This window comes from Rattus rattus, chromosome 2 (genome assembly GCF_011064425.1).
Source record: "Rattus rattus isolate New Zealand chromosome 2, Rrattus_CSIRO_v1, whole genome shotgun sequence".
NCBI classification, from domain to species: Eukaryota; Metazoa; Chordata; class Mammalia; order Rodentia; family Muridae; genus Rattus; species Rattus rattus.
Window position 1 is genome coordinate 196,149,386 of NC_046155.1, and position 15,603 is coordinate 196,164,988.

The window sequence follows — 15,603 nt, forward strand, 5'->3', positions numbered from 1 at the left end:
ATTAACTTTAATATAGTAGGTAATATGCTGGCGTTTGCTCTAATATTCAGACTGTGGAGTCTACAAAACAAAGCCTTAACAAATATTAGAGATAGTCTATCAAATATACACACCCATATACATATATTATATATATAGTCATTCATAATAGCATATACATAACACATATACATATGTTATACATTTTTCTCTCTCTTGGGAATATCTTGTACCTATGACCACAGTGGACAATGTTCTTTAACTACAGAATTGGGGTGGGGTTTGCTTTTAAATCATAGGAATATTAGTGAGATATTTTGGAATATAAAAAGTTGTGAATCAAGGACTCCAAAGTGACACTACTTCTCAAATGTACTAAAGCCATTTACTTTGCAAAGAAGACAAGGCTCTGGGGATAGTAACTTTTAGCAGCATAATAGATTATTACTTATCAAACCTTTATATCTAAATGAACTTGTGCACATATATCAACATATTTATGTGGCACATCTTCCTGACTCTACGATCAGAAATTGATTCGCTCCTTCCTCTGTTCTTGGACTTTGCCTCAAGCTACTGACCTTCTTAAAGATTTAAATCTTAGACTGGTACCAGATATGGTGTTTTTATATGTTATCCGTAATTCTAGAAAGCACATACCTGGTGGTTAGTTCGATCCACTGTATTAGCCGTGGAGGGATGTTCCCTAGTGTTCTGACGGACTCGAGTGGAGTTTTGCTGTTCGATCGTGGACGAGGTTGGGATGCAGAACTCTCTGAAGCATCGCTTGAAGTTTTCATCCAGGAAGGCGTAAAGAACTGGGTTCAGGCAGCTGTTCGTGTAACCCAAAGCAATGCAGAAGTGCCAGGAAACGGTCTGAAAAGTGGTTTCTGGAATCGTGATCAGCGCTTTGATGATGACGTAGATGTGGATGGGGGTCCAGCAGACGATAAATACAGCCACGACCACCAGCACCATCCGGGTGATCCTGCGCAGATTCCTGTCCTTTTCTTTGGAGCCCGATAGCATGCGAACGCTCTTGAGTCGTAAGATCATCAGTCCATAACACACAGTGATGATGAGGACCGGCATGATGAAGGCGAAGATAAAGACACAGATTTTGAGCAGGTTCTCCCAGTACCAGGTCGGGTGGGAGAACGTGAGGGTGCAATCTATGGACCCTGGAAGGAAAGAATTTTCAGAAAAAAAATTAGCGGTGACATTTATTTATAACACTGGGTACTGAAATTGCTCCTTTGCCTACTAGTATCTTTGACCTGAGCTGAGTGAAGTTTGTTGCTTACAGACTGGTAAGAAAGGAATTAAAGAAACGAAGGGAGAGACTCATCCATTGATGTACAGAGAAGTTATTTTCTTTTTTTTTTTTCCTTCCCACATTTTCTCTTTTTCTGTCCACTTGGATCACATTAAGATCTTATGAAGTGAGAAATTCTGTATATGTCTCAATGAGTCAGACACTCGGCGGGATTTATGCTATTGTAAATGACATAACCGTATCCAAGGTTTGTAGGATTTTCCTGTTAATGGATTCTTCCCTTCCACTTCTGGATGGCAGCTTCTATTAAGACAGGGAATGTGAGTTTGTCAGATAGGCAACTGCTTAGAAATTATGAGCAAACCTCACTAAAACATTTGCTGGGCTTAAGCTTTAATTACTTTTGCGAGAGCTCTGTTCCCATTTATTCAACATTTTGATGAAGTAAGTTCAGAGAAATCAGGAATAAGTAGAGTTTGTTCTTATTAAAATACCTAGAAGGCTTGTAATTATAGAGAAATGTTTTCATTTCAAAGCATTTAAAGGCATTTTCTTAATTCAAAGTAAAGTTTGACAAAGATACTGGACCATGAATTCTGCTTGGTTCAGATATCGCCAATACTTCAGACTGTAGGTACCCTCATCCCTGACTCAGGCCCATGTTAACCCTTACCCTGCCTGTATTTTGTGGTTGCCATGAACATTACAGGCAGACCGATGGCAGAAGAGAGGATCCAGTTGCAGACGTTGACGATTTTGGCATTTCGGGGGGTACGGAAATCCAGGGCTTTGACTGGGTGGCAGACAGCAATGTAGCGGTCCACGCTCATGGTGCAGAGGGTGAATATGCTGGTGAACATGTTGTAGTAATCTATTGAGATCACGATCTTGCAGAGGATGGTTCCGAAGGGCCATGTTCCCATCAGGTAGTTGACACTCTGAAAGGGCAGTGTACTGGTCGCTAAGGCGTCTGCCAGAGCAAGGTTGAAAATGTAGATGTTGGTGGCAGTCTTCATTTTGGTATATCTAGGAAATTGAAGAACAGCAGAGAAATGGCTTATTGGAGACACCACCTGGAAGACAGGTGGCATTCTCTTAAGAAAACATCAATGGTTAATGGAAGACCCTGAGAGCAGACCCAGGACTTTTTCAAAGTAACAGTCAATATTTATAATTGAGTGCCCATGAAATAAATAGAAATTTCCCTCATTACAAGTTTTCTTTTCTATTAAATAGTTACTACAATAGAAAAAATAGCATTTGGGGATGCTGTTTATTTATTTGAGGCAGGATCTCATGTATCCCAAACTAGCCTTGAACCTGCTATACAGCAAAGCTGATCTTGAACTCCTAATTCTCCTAACTCCCAAGTTCTGGGAACATAAGTGTGCCCTGCCATGCTTAGCTTCTTTCCTTGTTTTTAATGTGGCAGCTATTGTGATTGGTGCAGGATGGGGAATTGCCATATGGATAAAGATTCTAAATATTTACAATATATATAATTTAATATATTTTATGACATAATATATGTTAATAAAATAATTTAAAAATATATCCATCTATGGATATATAACCATATATATCCCCATATATGTATATATGCATATATGCAAATATCCCTATACATGTATACATATACATAATATATACAATTATTAACCATAATGTGATTCAGAGAAGGGTTCTTACCAAAGTTGCAGCCATATGCTGTTTGGTAATTTAGCAACAAAGGTTGTGATTTATAGAAACTCTTTTTCTTTATATATTATCCTGCCTGAAGTATTTCTTTCTATAATCATGGGAGATGAGTTAATTAAAACGCAGAGTTGTTTTCAGGGAAGGTGTGTGTGTGTGTGTGTGTGTGTGTGTGTGTGTGTGTGTGTGTGTGTGTGAGAGAGAGAGAGAGAGAGAGAGAGAGAGAGAGAGAGAGAGAGAGAGAGAGAGAGAGAGAACATACATGAGTTTCTTCAGGGGGCTCAAACATGAGAAGTTTTAGAGTCTATAGTAGTTAGGAAAATTCATTTGAAAAATACCCCTGCCTCAGGAGTTGAGAGAGGACATGAAAATGTAATACCTGAATCAAGGTTTTCCTTGAACTTTTATGTACAGCAGATAGCAAGCTCCTTTTAAATTTCAGTTTGAGCTTAGAGTTTTTCAGTCACATGAGGCTAAGAATCTTAGCCCCAGACAGCTGATTTTTGTGGGATATGATATTATAGAGCTTCTGATATAGGGGCTTAATTCAATGTTCCAAGACTGTTTTGGTCTCCATGAACAGCAAGGAGATGAAACTTTCAGACTTTCTTGGATATCACCAGGACCAACCTGTTGAGACTGTTTCCTGAGTTCCTCATTGGACACATGATTCTTTCTGCAGAACTTGCAGAACAACTGGTGGATTCCAGATCAAGGCTACTTTGCTTTAGAACTGTTTCTGCCTTAAGGATTTTAACACCAGAAGATAGACAGCCAGTTAACTTGAGGACATAAATCCGTGTGATTTAGTAAAGACCGTCTATCTGACGAACATCGTTAATTTCAAAGGAAGCAAATGGACAAAATAAATTATAATAACAATGTTCAGGTTTTTGAAATCACCCACTTTGGTGTTCAAGAACTTTAAACTTGGATGTTCAAGAAATTTAAGCACTTTTGATATTTTGATACGTGGAAAGATTTCTCCTAAAGCAGCAAACACACACACACACACACACACACACACACACACACACACACACACACACACACACTCTTTTCTTCTTTCTTTTTTTTAGGTAAACTATCAGTGATAGACCTGTGATTCAAAGGCATACCTTTTGACATTAGTCACACTCTAGAGAGGAACTTAAGGTAATTTTCTGACTCATTACACTCTCGGTCTTTTCTTTATCTGCTCACTAGCAGGTGCTTGGAATGCCTAGTTATTTCGGTTTAAAAAAAATCATTTCCTCCCTTGGAATGAGGTGTTTGTGAAATGAAATTTGATTAGTGTTTACCATGAAAGGAAAGTGATGGGAGGGAATATTAATTTTTTTCATTCCATGATGTACATGCATATCACAATATTGTATTATATATAGTAAGTACATAAAATATTACTTGTCAATTAAATCATACACAGCAAATATCATAAAAAACTTTCTGTTGGCATTTTATGGGATCGCTGCTATTTAATTTTTCTTGTTATGCTTAGAGATCCTTCCCCTGAAGGGAACCAGAATTTTGATTGCAGTTACTCATGCTTTAAGTCCCATCAGGAACTTTCTAAATATATGAAAACGAGTTGCAGAGACAGGAATTTGGGTGTGCCACCAGCATTTTCCCATGGTCTTCTGTCTGGAAAAATGGCTGGCTTTGGAAAGGGGTATTGTTGCTCAGCGAATGAGCCTTTCATTTTGTCCTGCTCTGACGTGGTGGTATGAATGTTGTCCTAGGAAAGTTAAATGTATTATCAGAAACCCACTGGGAGCCATGAATTAGCAGGATTAGCAGGTAGACAAGAAGCAAATTGAAGGAAGGATTGTCCTTGTTGTTCCTTTTACTTGAATGAGTCTTGACCAAACCCGTAGATATTAAATACAACCCCTTCTCCAGCCTTTATTTTCTTCTTCTTCTTCATTCTGTGCAAACCGAATAGAAGTAAAATGAAGGAAAAGAGTGAGGTGCTCAAAATGAAGGAGTAAGGCATATGGCCTGGGAGACACTCTTTTGTACCCCAGCCCCTTCCTGGTATTGACTGCACCTACTTCTCTACTAAGCAGTGACTTAAATACTATATCACATTAAAAAATTTCATAATAAATACTTAAAACTGTGTATTCTAGATGATTGGTTAACTGTGTTCTGTAAAATTCCAGGCATTACTATGCAAAGTGCTTTAGATACTGTATTTGTCTGAGAACCATTGATGTTTGACAGAGTATCTGTATGTACAACCTAGTTCCAGCGGAAGGAGGCGTAGCATAGCACATTTATTGATATCTTTCTGCTCTCACATGTCACATGTGTATCTTTCTGCTCTCACATGTCACATGTGTATCTTTTGCTTATAAATGTTCATCCTCTGTATGTGGTTGTAAAGCAGCTGCTGTCTGCTGCTACACTCATTCCTCATACTATTCCTCTAGTTATTAGTACTTTCTAAAACTTTATTGATCTTGGTTCACTAAGGGTAAAAGAGGCTTCAGTGAATCAACTACATGTTGATTGTGGTGTGGTGGTTGACCAGTTGCCTTAGCTCATCTTTCTTCTATTTTGCTTTTGAATTGATCCTTTGAATTCGTGAGACTCTTGGTTCAGAAACAAAATGGACAGAGGGAGTCCAAAAGCACAAAGAATACATTTTCTAATCTGGTTTGCTGGCTTTATATCAAATCGTGTCTTTCACATGGCTTAACTCTTTCCCCAATCATATTTAAGTATTCACAGTAAAGCTGATGAGATTTGGAGAAGAAATGTCTTCTAGCCTTGAGCCCTTTCTACCCTTTCAGGATTTTGTCAGTTTGAGTGAGGAAGGAAGAGGTTTTGTTCTGAAAGGCTCAGTGAGTTTCCTTTATAAATTCGGCACGATATTGGAAATGTCTCCTTGTTTTGTCATGACCTTTGTGTCCACATCCCCACACAGAAATCCATATTTTTAATGGAGCAGGAAACACTCCCTAGAGCATTAGCTTTTCAAGCTCTTGATGAATGAGGTAAATCAAATGAAATAAAAATGCTTGTCCTACATTGCAGGGAATCATGCAAGTGGAGACTTTGTCAAGTGAACACCTGTCTGAATTTCTCCATTATTATCCAGTTAGTGGTGGGTGGGAGTGGAGGCAGGAAATGAGGGAGAGAGACAGAGATGGACAGTCAGACACACACAGAGAAAGAAGAGACACACACACATACATACACACAGGGAGGGAGGGAGGGAAGGAGAGGGAGAGAGAGAGAGAGAGAGAGAGAGAGAGAGAGAGAGAGAGAGAGAGAACACAGAGAGAGAGAGGGACAGAGAGACAGAGACAGAGACAGAGAGATTAATTCTATTTTAATAAGTCCCAAAGAAAAAACTCTTATTTTCCCATGAATATAAAAAGAGGTCATATGTTATTTCATTATTTTATGTTATATTTTCTACTACCTACATTAAGGACTAAGCAGAGACCTCTTCCTTTGCTGTAAAATGCTTAAAACATTTCATTTGTGTTTCTCTCAAAGCCATGCTCCATGGTCATTGAGCACACTTCCCACGAGCCAATAAAAGCAAAGTACACATGAGTGACATAATATGTGAATCTTCCCCTGTAGGTGAAAGCTGACTTATTTGTCACTTTGACCCCAAGAGAAGGCAGATAGAAGGTTCCAGAAAAATCAAACAAAGAAGCATAACCTTCCAGTGGTAAAGTAGCAATTCTCCATGTGTTCCTAGAATAAGGGACTATTGGGGACCCTTTGGCTGAGGGCATTCTCTTTTTTACCCATGTGTTCTGTTTTCTCATTGTCTTCTCTACTCCTTTCAACATCCAATCCCTCCAGTGATGTCATGAGAAAAGAATCTTTCAGACAGAGTTACATGAAATTTTACTTTCTGGGAACTTTATGCATAGAAAATTTAAAATGAATAACTGATATTACTTTTATGTATACATTTGGGGTCAATAAAAGTCTACTATTGCTGGGAGTCTAATGGGCTGTATTTCTAGTTTTCTAACGCTCTCACTAACACTAGTCTTTATTTCATTTTATTCTACTGTCTTAGCCTGTTTGCAATTTTCTCTTACTTTACTAAATAAATTTTTATTAAATTTTAAATTAAATATATACAATGTATACTGACCATTTCAATGCCCCATCTCACTACCAATCCTGTCTATATCTCCTCTTGCCCTCAAATCTCTGTGTCTTTTCCTGTCTCTCTCTCTCTCTCCCTCTCTCTCTCTCTCTCTCTCTCTCTCTCTCTTTGTGCCTATGTCTTTCATATTCATTTTCTTTGTTTTATTTTGTGACACATTGAGATTAGCTAGGATTGTCAGTGTGACTATCACATCTTATATTTACAAGAAAATCTGTTTGCCTAAACAATTTATATTTTAAAGAAATATTACTTTGCTACATTGTGTGATGTAAATAAGCAGTGGCAATTGGATAATTTTTTAAATATGTAACATAGAGCTTTTTCTTGCTAACATACAGAATACATAGACATTCACAGAGACACGTAGACACACAGAAACATGCAGATACAAACAGACACACACAGATATACACAAACACACAGACACACACAGACATGTAGACACACACAGACACACAGACACATACAGACATACAAACACACACAGACACACACTGACACATAAACACACATAGACACAAGCACACAGACACAGACACACAGACACACAGACACACAGACACACAGACACACACACACACACACACACACACACACACACACACACACACACCAAAACAACATCAGAGCATCCATTTCAAAACTACAGCTCTTTGTCTCCTGGAGAGTAATGTTTGCTTTTTCCTAAGAACATAGTTTTTAGAGCATAGATATAGCTTTCAAATTCAGAGCTTCTGAGAGGAGAGGAAATGTGTTTTATGCATGCACCCACGATACATATAATCTAGCAACTTCAGATAATGTGAGTCTGTAGTTTTTTTTTAATACTGAAGGAACCATGAGGAGAACTCTAAACATCTTAAAACGGTGTCAACATTATTAATACATTTTTAGAAATAAATATCAGTATTATCAGCATTAGAAAATTCAATTGTAGAAGCTTCTAAAGCTTCATGTTGTGCAGGTTAAAATTTCTTAGTGAATACAGGCTGTGGGGATATTATTGTCTTTAGAAATTAGCTCAATAGTTGTAATAGCTCTTGTGTATTTTTGATAATATTTGCTGGCCTTATTTTTTGGTGATAATTTGATGACGTTATACTCGGCCAAAGTAAGTAGGAAATGAACAGCGATGAGGCAAAAAGCAATAGGATCAGATAAAATTGACCCACCCTTCAACATCCTAGCACAAGATGGGTACCACCCAGTACCTGTTGAAAGGGCTGAATAAAGGAATGAGTGTACAGCTATTTAATTCATTGTGACAAGAGCAATGTTTTCTTAGTGATGCAGAAAACTTGAAATAACACGAAGACGGGTATTTCTTTTTGTCTGGCTAATTCATCTTCAAAGCTTGCAGCCATCAACTGCCTTTGTCGTAGAAGTTCATGGACTAATACTTCTGATGCAGACTATCCTACACCCTGATGTATGAGAAAGGACCCAAGGACCCTGTGTATGAGAGGGCCCTCTCTGCCCCTTTTCTCCAGACTGCATTGAGAGCCGAACGTATCTACTATACTGCCTTGTGAGCCTTCTATATTTATGAGTGCTTTGCCAACAAGGTTATAAAACACTTTGCCCCTGCGAATCTCTGGTCACAGTCCAGTTGAATCATGGTAACTGTGGAAAATAGTCTTACTTTCTTTTCAGAAGTGTATTTGCTTAAAGTATCACTGAATTTAGCTTTCCATGATGTGTTTGTGTGTGAGTGTCTGTTTGTGTGTGCATTTGTGTGCACCTTTGTGGGCTTATGTGTGTGTTTGCATGTGTACATGTGCACATGTACATGTGCAAGTGCATTTATGTGTGTGTGCATGTGTTTGTATGTGTATGTGTGTGCATATGCATCTATGTATGTGCATGTGCATTTATGTATTGTGCATGTGTTTGTATGTGTATGTGTGTACATGTGTGTACATGTGTGGTGTGTGTGTGTGTGTGTGTGTGTGTGTGTGTGTGTGTGTGTATGTGAAGGCATGTAAAGACTTTCCTTCTTCTAAGGTTAATAAAATGACCTAAATAGCAACTCCAATAAATCATACAATGGAATTTCACTGAGTCTGCTCAGAGTTCCCCTCTGCCCACCTCTGACAGAGAGGGAATCAAGGCAGGGCCAAGTCCTAGATTCCTTCAGTATGTAGCAGGCACACAAGAGTGCTTATATTAGTTAGTGATACAAAAATAAGAACAGTCCTGTGTTGAAATATTAACCTCATTTTTCAGTTTGTTTTTAGATCTCAAAGACCGTTTTGTAGTGCAGGTGTTGCTGTTTCCTTAATATGACTAATAAAGCAGCTGGCATTCATTGAGGATGCAGTCTACAAGCTGTCAAGATGACGTCACTCTTAGGAACATTTTCATTTACCTTGAATATATTATTCTATTCACTGTTTTCTTTTTCTCCAATCAAGATAATAAGTCCCATGCACACACAGATGTACATGCACACACATGTCCACACATCCACATGCAAACACACACAGTCACACAGCCACATGCAAACTCACACATACATACACACACACTCACATACACACAAATGCATATGTACATACACAGAAGCACATGCATACGCACATCCACACATATACATGCCAACACACACATAGTCATCTCATGATAAGTCATCTTATTATATTAAGAAATACTATGTTCATAGTGTCTTTTTTCTTTCTTTTTCCCCTCTTCCCTTTTCTTTTTGAAGACAAAGTTTGTCTGTGTAGCTCTCTCTGTTCTGGAACTCACTCTGTAGATCAGGGTGATCTCAAAGTCACAAAGATTCACCTGCCTCTGCCTGGGATTAAAGGTACGTGCCATAGTTTCCTTTCTTATAGCATTTAAGTCTTCTTTCCTTTATGTAAAATGTTTATTTGAAAGATATATTGTCTGTGGTACTTGGCAGCTTGTCCAGATATGTGGGTAGTTGTTTCAACAATTATTGCCTTTCTTCCACCCCTCTATTTATGTGTTTAAAAATAATTTTAGGTTTGTGGTGTCTACTAATGTTCAATTTCATATGATTCATCCCATTTCATGGAAACATTGATTTTTATTCATTTGAAACATTAAGTGTAACTTATTTTAAAGTCACTGTGTGATTGCTTTTTATGACTTATTTTGGATTTTGTGTTCCCACCTGTCTCCTTCACAGTACAACATTGCCATGCATCAACAGTATGAGGATCACAGATTTGAGGGAGATCTTTGAAGGCAATTTCATTGCAGCCTGTCTGGGGTCATGGCTGGAATTATCCAGTTTTTTAATAAATGTAGAGGATGAGCTGTGCTTCACTAACATATGATATACTAGTGTCTACTCATCTGATTTTAGATGCCTGTCCTCTGATCCTCCAGAGAGTTGCTAATCTCCCAAATGCCACCTAGCTTTTCTGCCCCCCTGCTGCACTATTCTGTTCTGCTTGGGTACTGGAAGGCGGACACCAGTGTCAACTGACACAGTTACTGCCACTGTGTGGAACTCCTGTAAGGAAATTGGTGTTGCCTTTCCATCTTGAGTCTTATGTGGTCTCTTCTGAATTCTAATGATTCATCCAGGCTTTCAGTTTGTCTGGCTAGAAGAACATTTTTTTCTTCTAACTCCATGATTCCAATATTCTCACTTTTTTCTCAGTTCTTCTATTCACTTATTTCAAAAGAAGGAGAAAAAAATTACCTATCTCATAGCATAAAGTAAAAAAGAATTGTTCGTATTTAGTTTCCCTTCATCTTCCTCTCTGTGAGGCTGACTTCTGAATAGAAAAACTTTTATGTCCCACAACTTTTTTTTTCTAAACTTTAAGTAACTGTTCTTCTTATTGAAAAGTCTCATCAGTTCAGGCTTTTGACAAGGTGGGCTGGTATTTCAATCTGTGTTAGAAACAAAAAGTTTCAGGACACAAATTGGTCACTTTCATCACAAATGTATTCATCAGGAGAAAGGCCAATGGTATTTCTTCTTCATTTGCTAATTTGTATTTATATTCCCATAATGGGTTAAAACATTACCAGGGGATAGGACTCCTTAAACTACTACATCATCCAATAAGAATTTTTCTATTGTGTGTGGATATCCATTCGTAAATTATTACATTTTTTTTCAAAAATAATTTCTAAGGTGTTCTGGCTATGGGGGCCAACAATGTAATTTTTTTGGTTATCCATGGTGGACCATCTTGAAAATCAAAGATTGAATTTACCTCAAACAATATAAAAAATCAAATAAAGGTAAATGTGTTATCCATGGGCTTGAGAATACGTTTCGAATTTCTCATGCTTATACCTGTGGCCATAGTTCCACTGAAAATGAGTAATGATTACCAGAGTTTCACCTGCTCCTTTTGTTGGCATTTACTCTACTCCAGAGCTACCTGTGATCTACACTGTCCTGACTATTCTGCTTTGCTCAAACTCAGTAGCCCATCAATTTCCCTGCCTCTGATGTTCACATTTATAGCTGTCATCAATGATGACAATGTTGGTCATTTCATATTCTTAAAAGACTCCACTTCTATGGGAATAAAACATGCTTGCTGTGTCACCTTAGCCCTCACATATCATTCCTCATGTTTTAGTTCCCCCGTTGGTGTAGGAGAATCAATAGTAAGTACACTGGTAGTAAAGTAGAAAAATACAAGAAAGACAAAGCCCCAGATAGTGTTCAGAGAATTAGTTTAGTTGCAACCAGTGGGTTTCTCCATTGTGGGACAGAATTTGACTGGGTATCAACATTATATGAAGATTCTCCATAATGGAAAACCAACCAACCGCCCAACCAACTGTCCAACTGTCCAACCAATGGAACAAACAAACCTTCATGAACAAAAAAGCCAACAATCGAAACTATGTTGACTTTATAAGCACATTTATAACAGAGATAAAATAGAATTTCCTCACAACCAGAAAACTGCAAAACAACATTGCTTCTTAGACAGATAACCTCAGTCCTTTCTCTTAACTTACTTTTCTACGTATATAATTATTGATTGATTCCTGTTCATCGAGTTACCTTTGTGTGACCACTCAAACTGCTCTTTTCTATTGTAATAACCAACCTCAAATCTCTCTGGAGTTCCCTGGTTTTTTTGATATAGCAAGCTTCTTAAATACATACATATATACATGCATACATACATACATCATACATACATACATACATACATACATACATACATACATGCATACACACACATACAGTCACAGACACATCCCTCCTGTTTTGGAGCTAGTGTGCATTGACTGTGAGGTGCACTTAAACATGGTGATGTAAATTAGGAGGTTGTACCATCACCAGGAGACCAAAGAAAATTGGCGATGAAGAGAAACATTAGAAATTCTCCAGTGATGTAAACAGATGAGAACAGGCCATTTCGGGGGCACCATTGCTATGGCAGCTGCTGTACCAATAATATCTTGGCATGTGCACTCAGCATTGTCCTTAGAATAGGAAAAATCTATTCCAGCTGGAGCTAGGGCATTATCGGAGTAAATGTTTTATAGTATCTCACCATGTTGTCAGCACTGTTTCCTTTATTCAGAGTCTCTGGCGATACACTATGCCTATAGATAGAACTTTACTCTACCTATAAGTTTACTCTACCTATAGTTATCTCTACCTATAAGATACATCTCACTTCTTCAAATCCTAGCCCCCAAACAAAACAAACAAACAAACAAAAAAACTAACCAACCAGCCAACCAACCAACCAACCAAACAAAAACATACTGTACTTTTGCTACAGCTGAATATTTGCTTCTAATTTGAGAAAGGACACAAATTAAAGAAAATTAGTAGAATCCAGAAAGTTTCTCTCACTCACCAGTCTATAGGTCCACAGTTCTTGAATGGACTCCTATTTGTATCATATAGATGTTCTCAAGTCATACAACATTTAATTATATTATACTTTCATATTTTGCAGGGATAGTTTATATTTTAGAGTGAGTATGTAGTGTTCTCTGAGTTAAAATCTTAGGTGTTAGTCGATCAAGGCATAACCTTTGAAGGTAGTAATGGTAGTAACATCCTGGATGCCTGACACTGTCCAAGGAGCAAACGTGAATCCATTCAATGGCTATGAACCTGTAGTCCTGTGGGAAATAATTTTTCTTTAATTTGTGTCCTTTCTCAAATTAGAAGCAAATATACAGGTGTGGCCGAACAGGGACATTATGTATAAAATTATGGTCCATAGGTTTGAACACCTTGTCTGTGACCTTAGTCATGTGACTGAGCCTCGATTTCTACATCATAAAGAGTTGAATTCTATTACCAATAAAGATGACCTCTGAACCAAACTGAATGATAATGGAACTAAAGACCACTTCTATGCACTGCAGTGACAGCCAGCAGGCAGGGTCTGTTTACCATGTGCTAGAAGTCCTTCGAAGAAGTTTCCTTGGATTTTTCTCCAACTTCATACAAGCTTACAAGATGCATATCACTGTTTCTTGGTAGATGAATAAACTAGCATTCATGGAGGCTGAACAACTCTCTCAGGAATAACGGAGGCAAGGAATCTGGGCAGATGGCTGAGTAGGAAGCACTGAGAATCTGTCTCCCCCACTGAGCTATGATTGCACTGGCAGAGTCTGCCTGATGTAAATATTTTGGAACTTTGGAGTACATTGAAGACTTGTAACTTCCATAGGAATATTTAGGCAGTTAACTGCAGTTAATTTTGGTCAGTTTTCATGTGTTAACTGGCTAACCGTTACCCTCAGCCCAGTGGCAAGCCATGTATGAACTGCAAGAGTAATTTGCACACAGTGTGTAAGCTCCTAGTAAGGTAGGCACCAAGATCCCCATCTTACAAATATTAATGTGTATGTGTTCCCTTTTCGCACATAGAGACAGAAGCATGGAGCCTTGTAGAAATCTCTTCAATTGTACAAATCCCTTCCCCCCACAGCTGAAGTGACTACGTGGGGATACAAAAGTACTGGCATTTCCCCTCTACCCTTCTTCATTCTCTGTCTCTCTGTCTCTGTCTCTGTCTCTCTCTCTCTCTCTCTCTCTCTCTCTCAATCATCTATCTATTTTGCTTTTCTTTTGGATGGAAGACAGGCATGAAAGTAAGACAATCAACACAAAAGGTATAAGGAAAATGAGAAAGTGACTATTTATGTCTAGTGAAAACTACAGGCTCAGAAAAGGTAGGAAAGACGTTAAGTTTTCAACTCTGGCAGATGCTTGGAATAGAAGACGATTTACATAATTTAAAACCAAAACAGAAATATCCATGAACTTCAGACACAGGAAAGTATCTGGTTCCAGATTTAACATGCTATTTTATTTAGGCTTTTTTTTTGGCAAAAATAATAATAAGGCACAGACATAGAGAAATATTGACTATTTAGGAGTAAAAGAACAAAGACAGGAAGAGAAATAAGAGAAGTAAAGAATAGAGAGAAATAAAGCAGAAGCTACCTCTGAAAGAGAGAGGGTGTCAAGACTGAATAGGGAAAACAACACCCTTTAAAACTAGTCTTAAGGCTAGTTCACACAGCAATGGAAGAAATGGAAAAAATCAGGGAAAGTATAACTGCGCAATGAACAAATGCTGGAGCAAAACAAGGGAAACCCCAGAGCTGGAGATTATGGTAACTAAAATGGAAATTACCACGAAGGATGTTGGAGCAGACTTAAATGAGCAGAAGAACCTGGGCAGAGGGTCGTCCAGATTGGATGTATTAAATCTAGAGAACAGGAAGAAGGAAGAAGGAAGGATGAGTGAAGAATGAAAGGGGAAACACAAAGAAGACTAAGACATAAAATAGAAAGAGGGAGAAAGAGATGGTGTTGGAGACAGAGCCAGACACTTCCTTAAGTGGATGGAGGACCCCATGCGAGCATCCAAGAGGATGATGACCCCAGGGTGGGATGGAATCCTAGACCTACTTTGAGACATATAGTGAGCCTGTTGCAAGAGGAAGAGAATCTTTAAAGTATCAGGCTCATCACATGGAAGGAATTACCTTAGCAGATTTCTCATCAGGAATGTTGGAGGCTGGAAGGCAGTTAGAGGGTTAGCCTACTTACCGTGATAAGGGAAAAACATGAAAGGAGAAATGAAGAGATTTCTAGATAATCAGAAACTAATGGGATTTGCTAAACCTGTGTGTTTCAAGATATCCTAAAGCAGCCTTACAGACTAAAATGAAAACAAGACCAAACAGTTGACAATAAGGTCATATGAAGATAAGATCTCACTGACTGAAAATAAATAGGTCATTAGAAAAGCCAGTGCTTACAAAAGCTAATTTTTTTTTGTTTTATTGTATTTATTTTAAGAATAGGGAACTAAATCATTAAACCAAGGCCCCTTCCCCCACAAAAGACAGAACAACAAAAACTTTTCTCCAGGCTTCATATTTCAGCTTCCAATGAAGGACAAGTCTAGCCTGTCATGTATTGTGTTGGCTTAAGAAATGTTTTTTTTTTTTTTTATTAACTTGAGTATTTCTTATGTACATTTCGAGTTTTATTCCCTTTCCCGGTTTCCGGGCA

The 15,603-nt window shown here is 38.1% G+C and overlaps 1 protein-coding gene across 3 annotated transcripts in view; it reads right to left on the reverse strand.

Moving 5' to 3' along the window:
• Oprm1 (opioid receptor mu 1) overlaps positions 1–15,603 on the reverse strand; it is a 75,759-nt gene that overhangs the window by 20,109 nt on the left and 40,047 nt on the right. For 2 of the 3 annotated variants that reach the window (XM_032894776.1, XM_032894777.1), the window contains 2 exons: positions 1,929–2,281; positions 640–1,160 (listed from right to left, as the gene is read on the reverse strand). In XM_032894776.1, coding sequence (XP_032750667.1) covers positions 640–1,160; positions 1,929–2,281 — 874 coding nt within the window. Of the gene's footprint in view, positions 1–639; positions 1,161–1,928; positions 2,282–15,603 lie in introns of those variants that run through there. The other variant, XM_032894779.1, reaches the window with a different exon arrangement.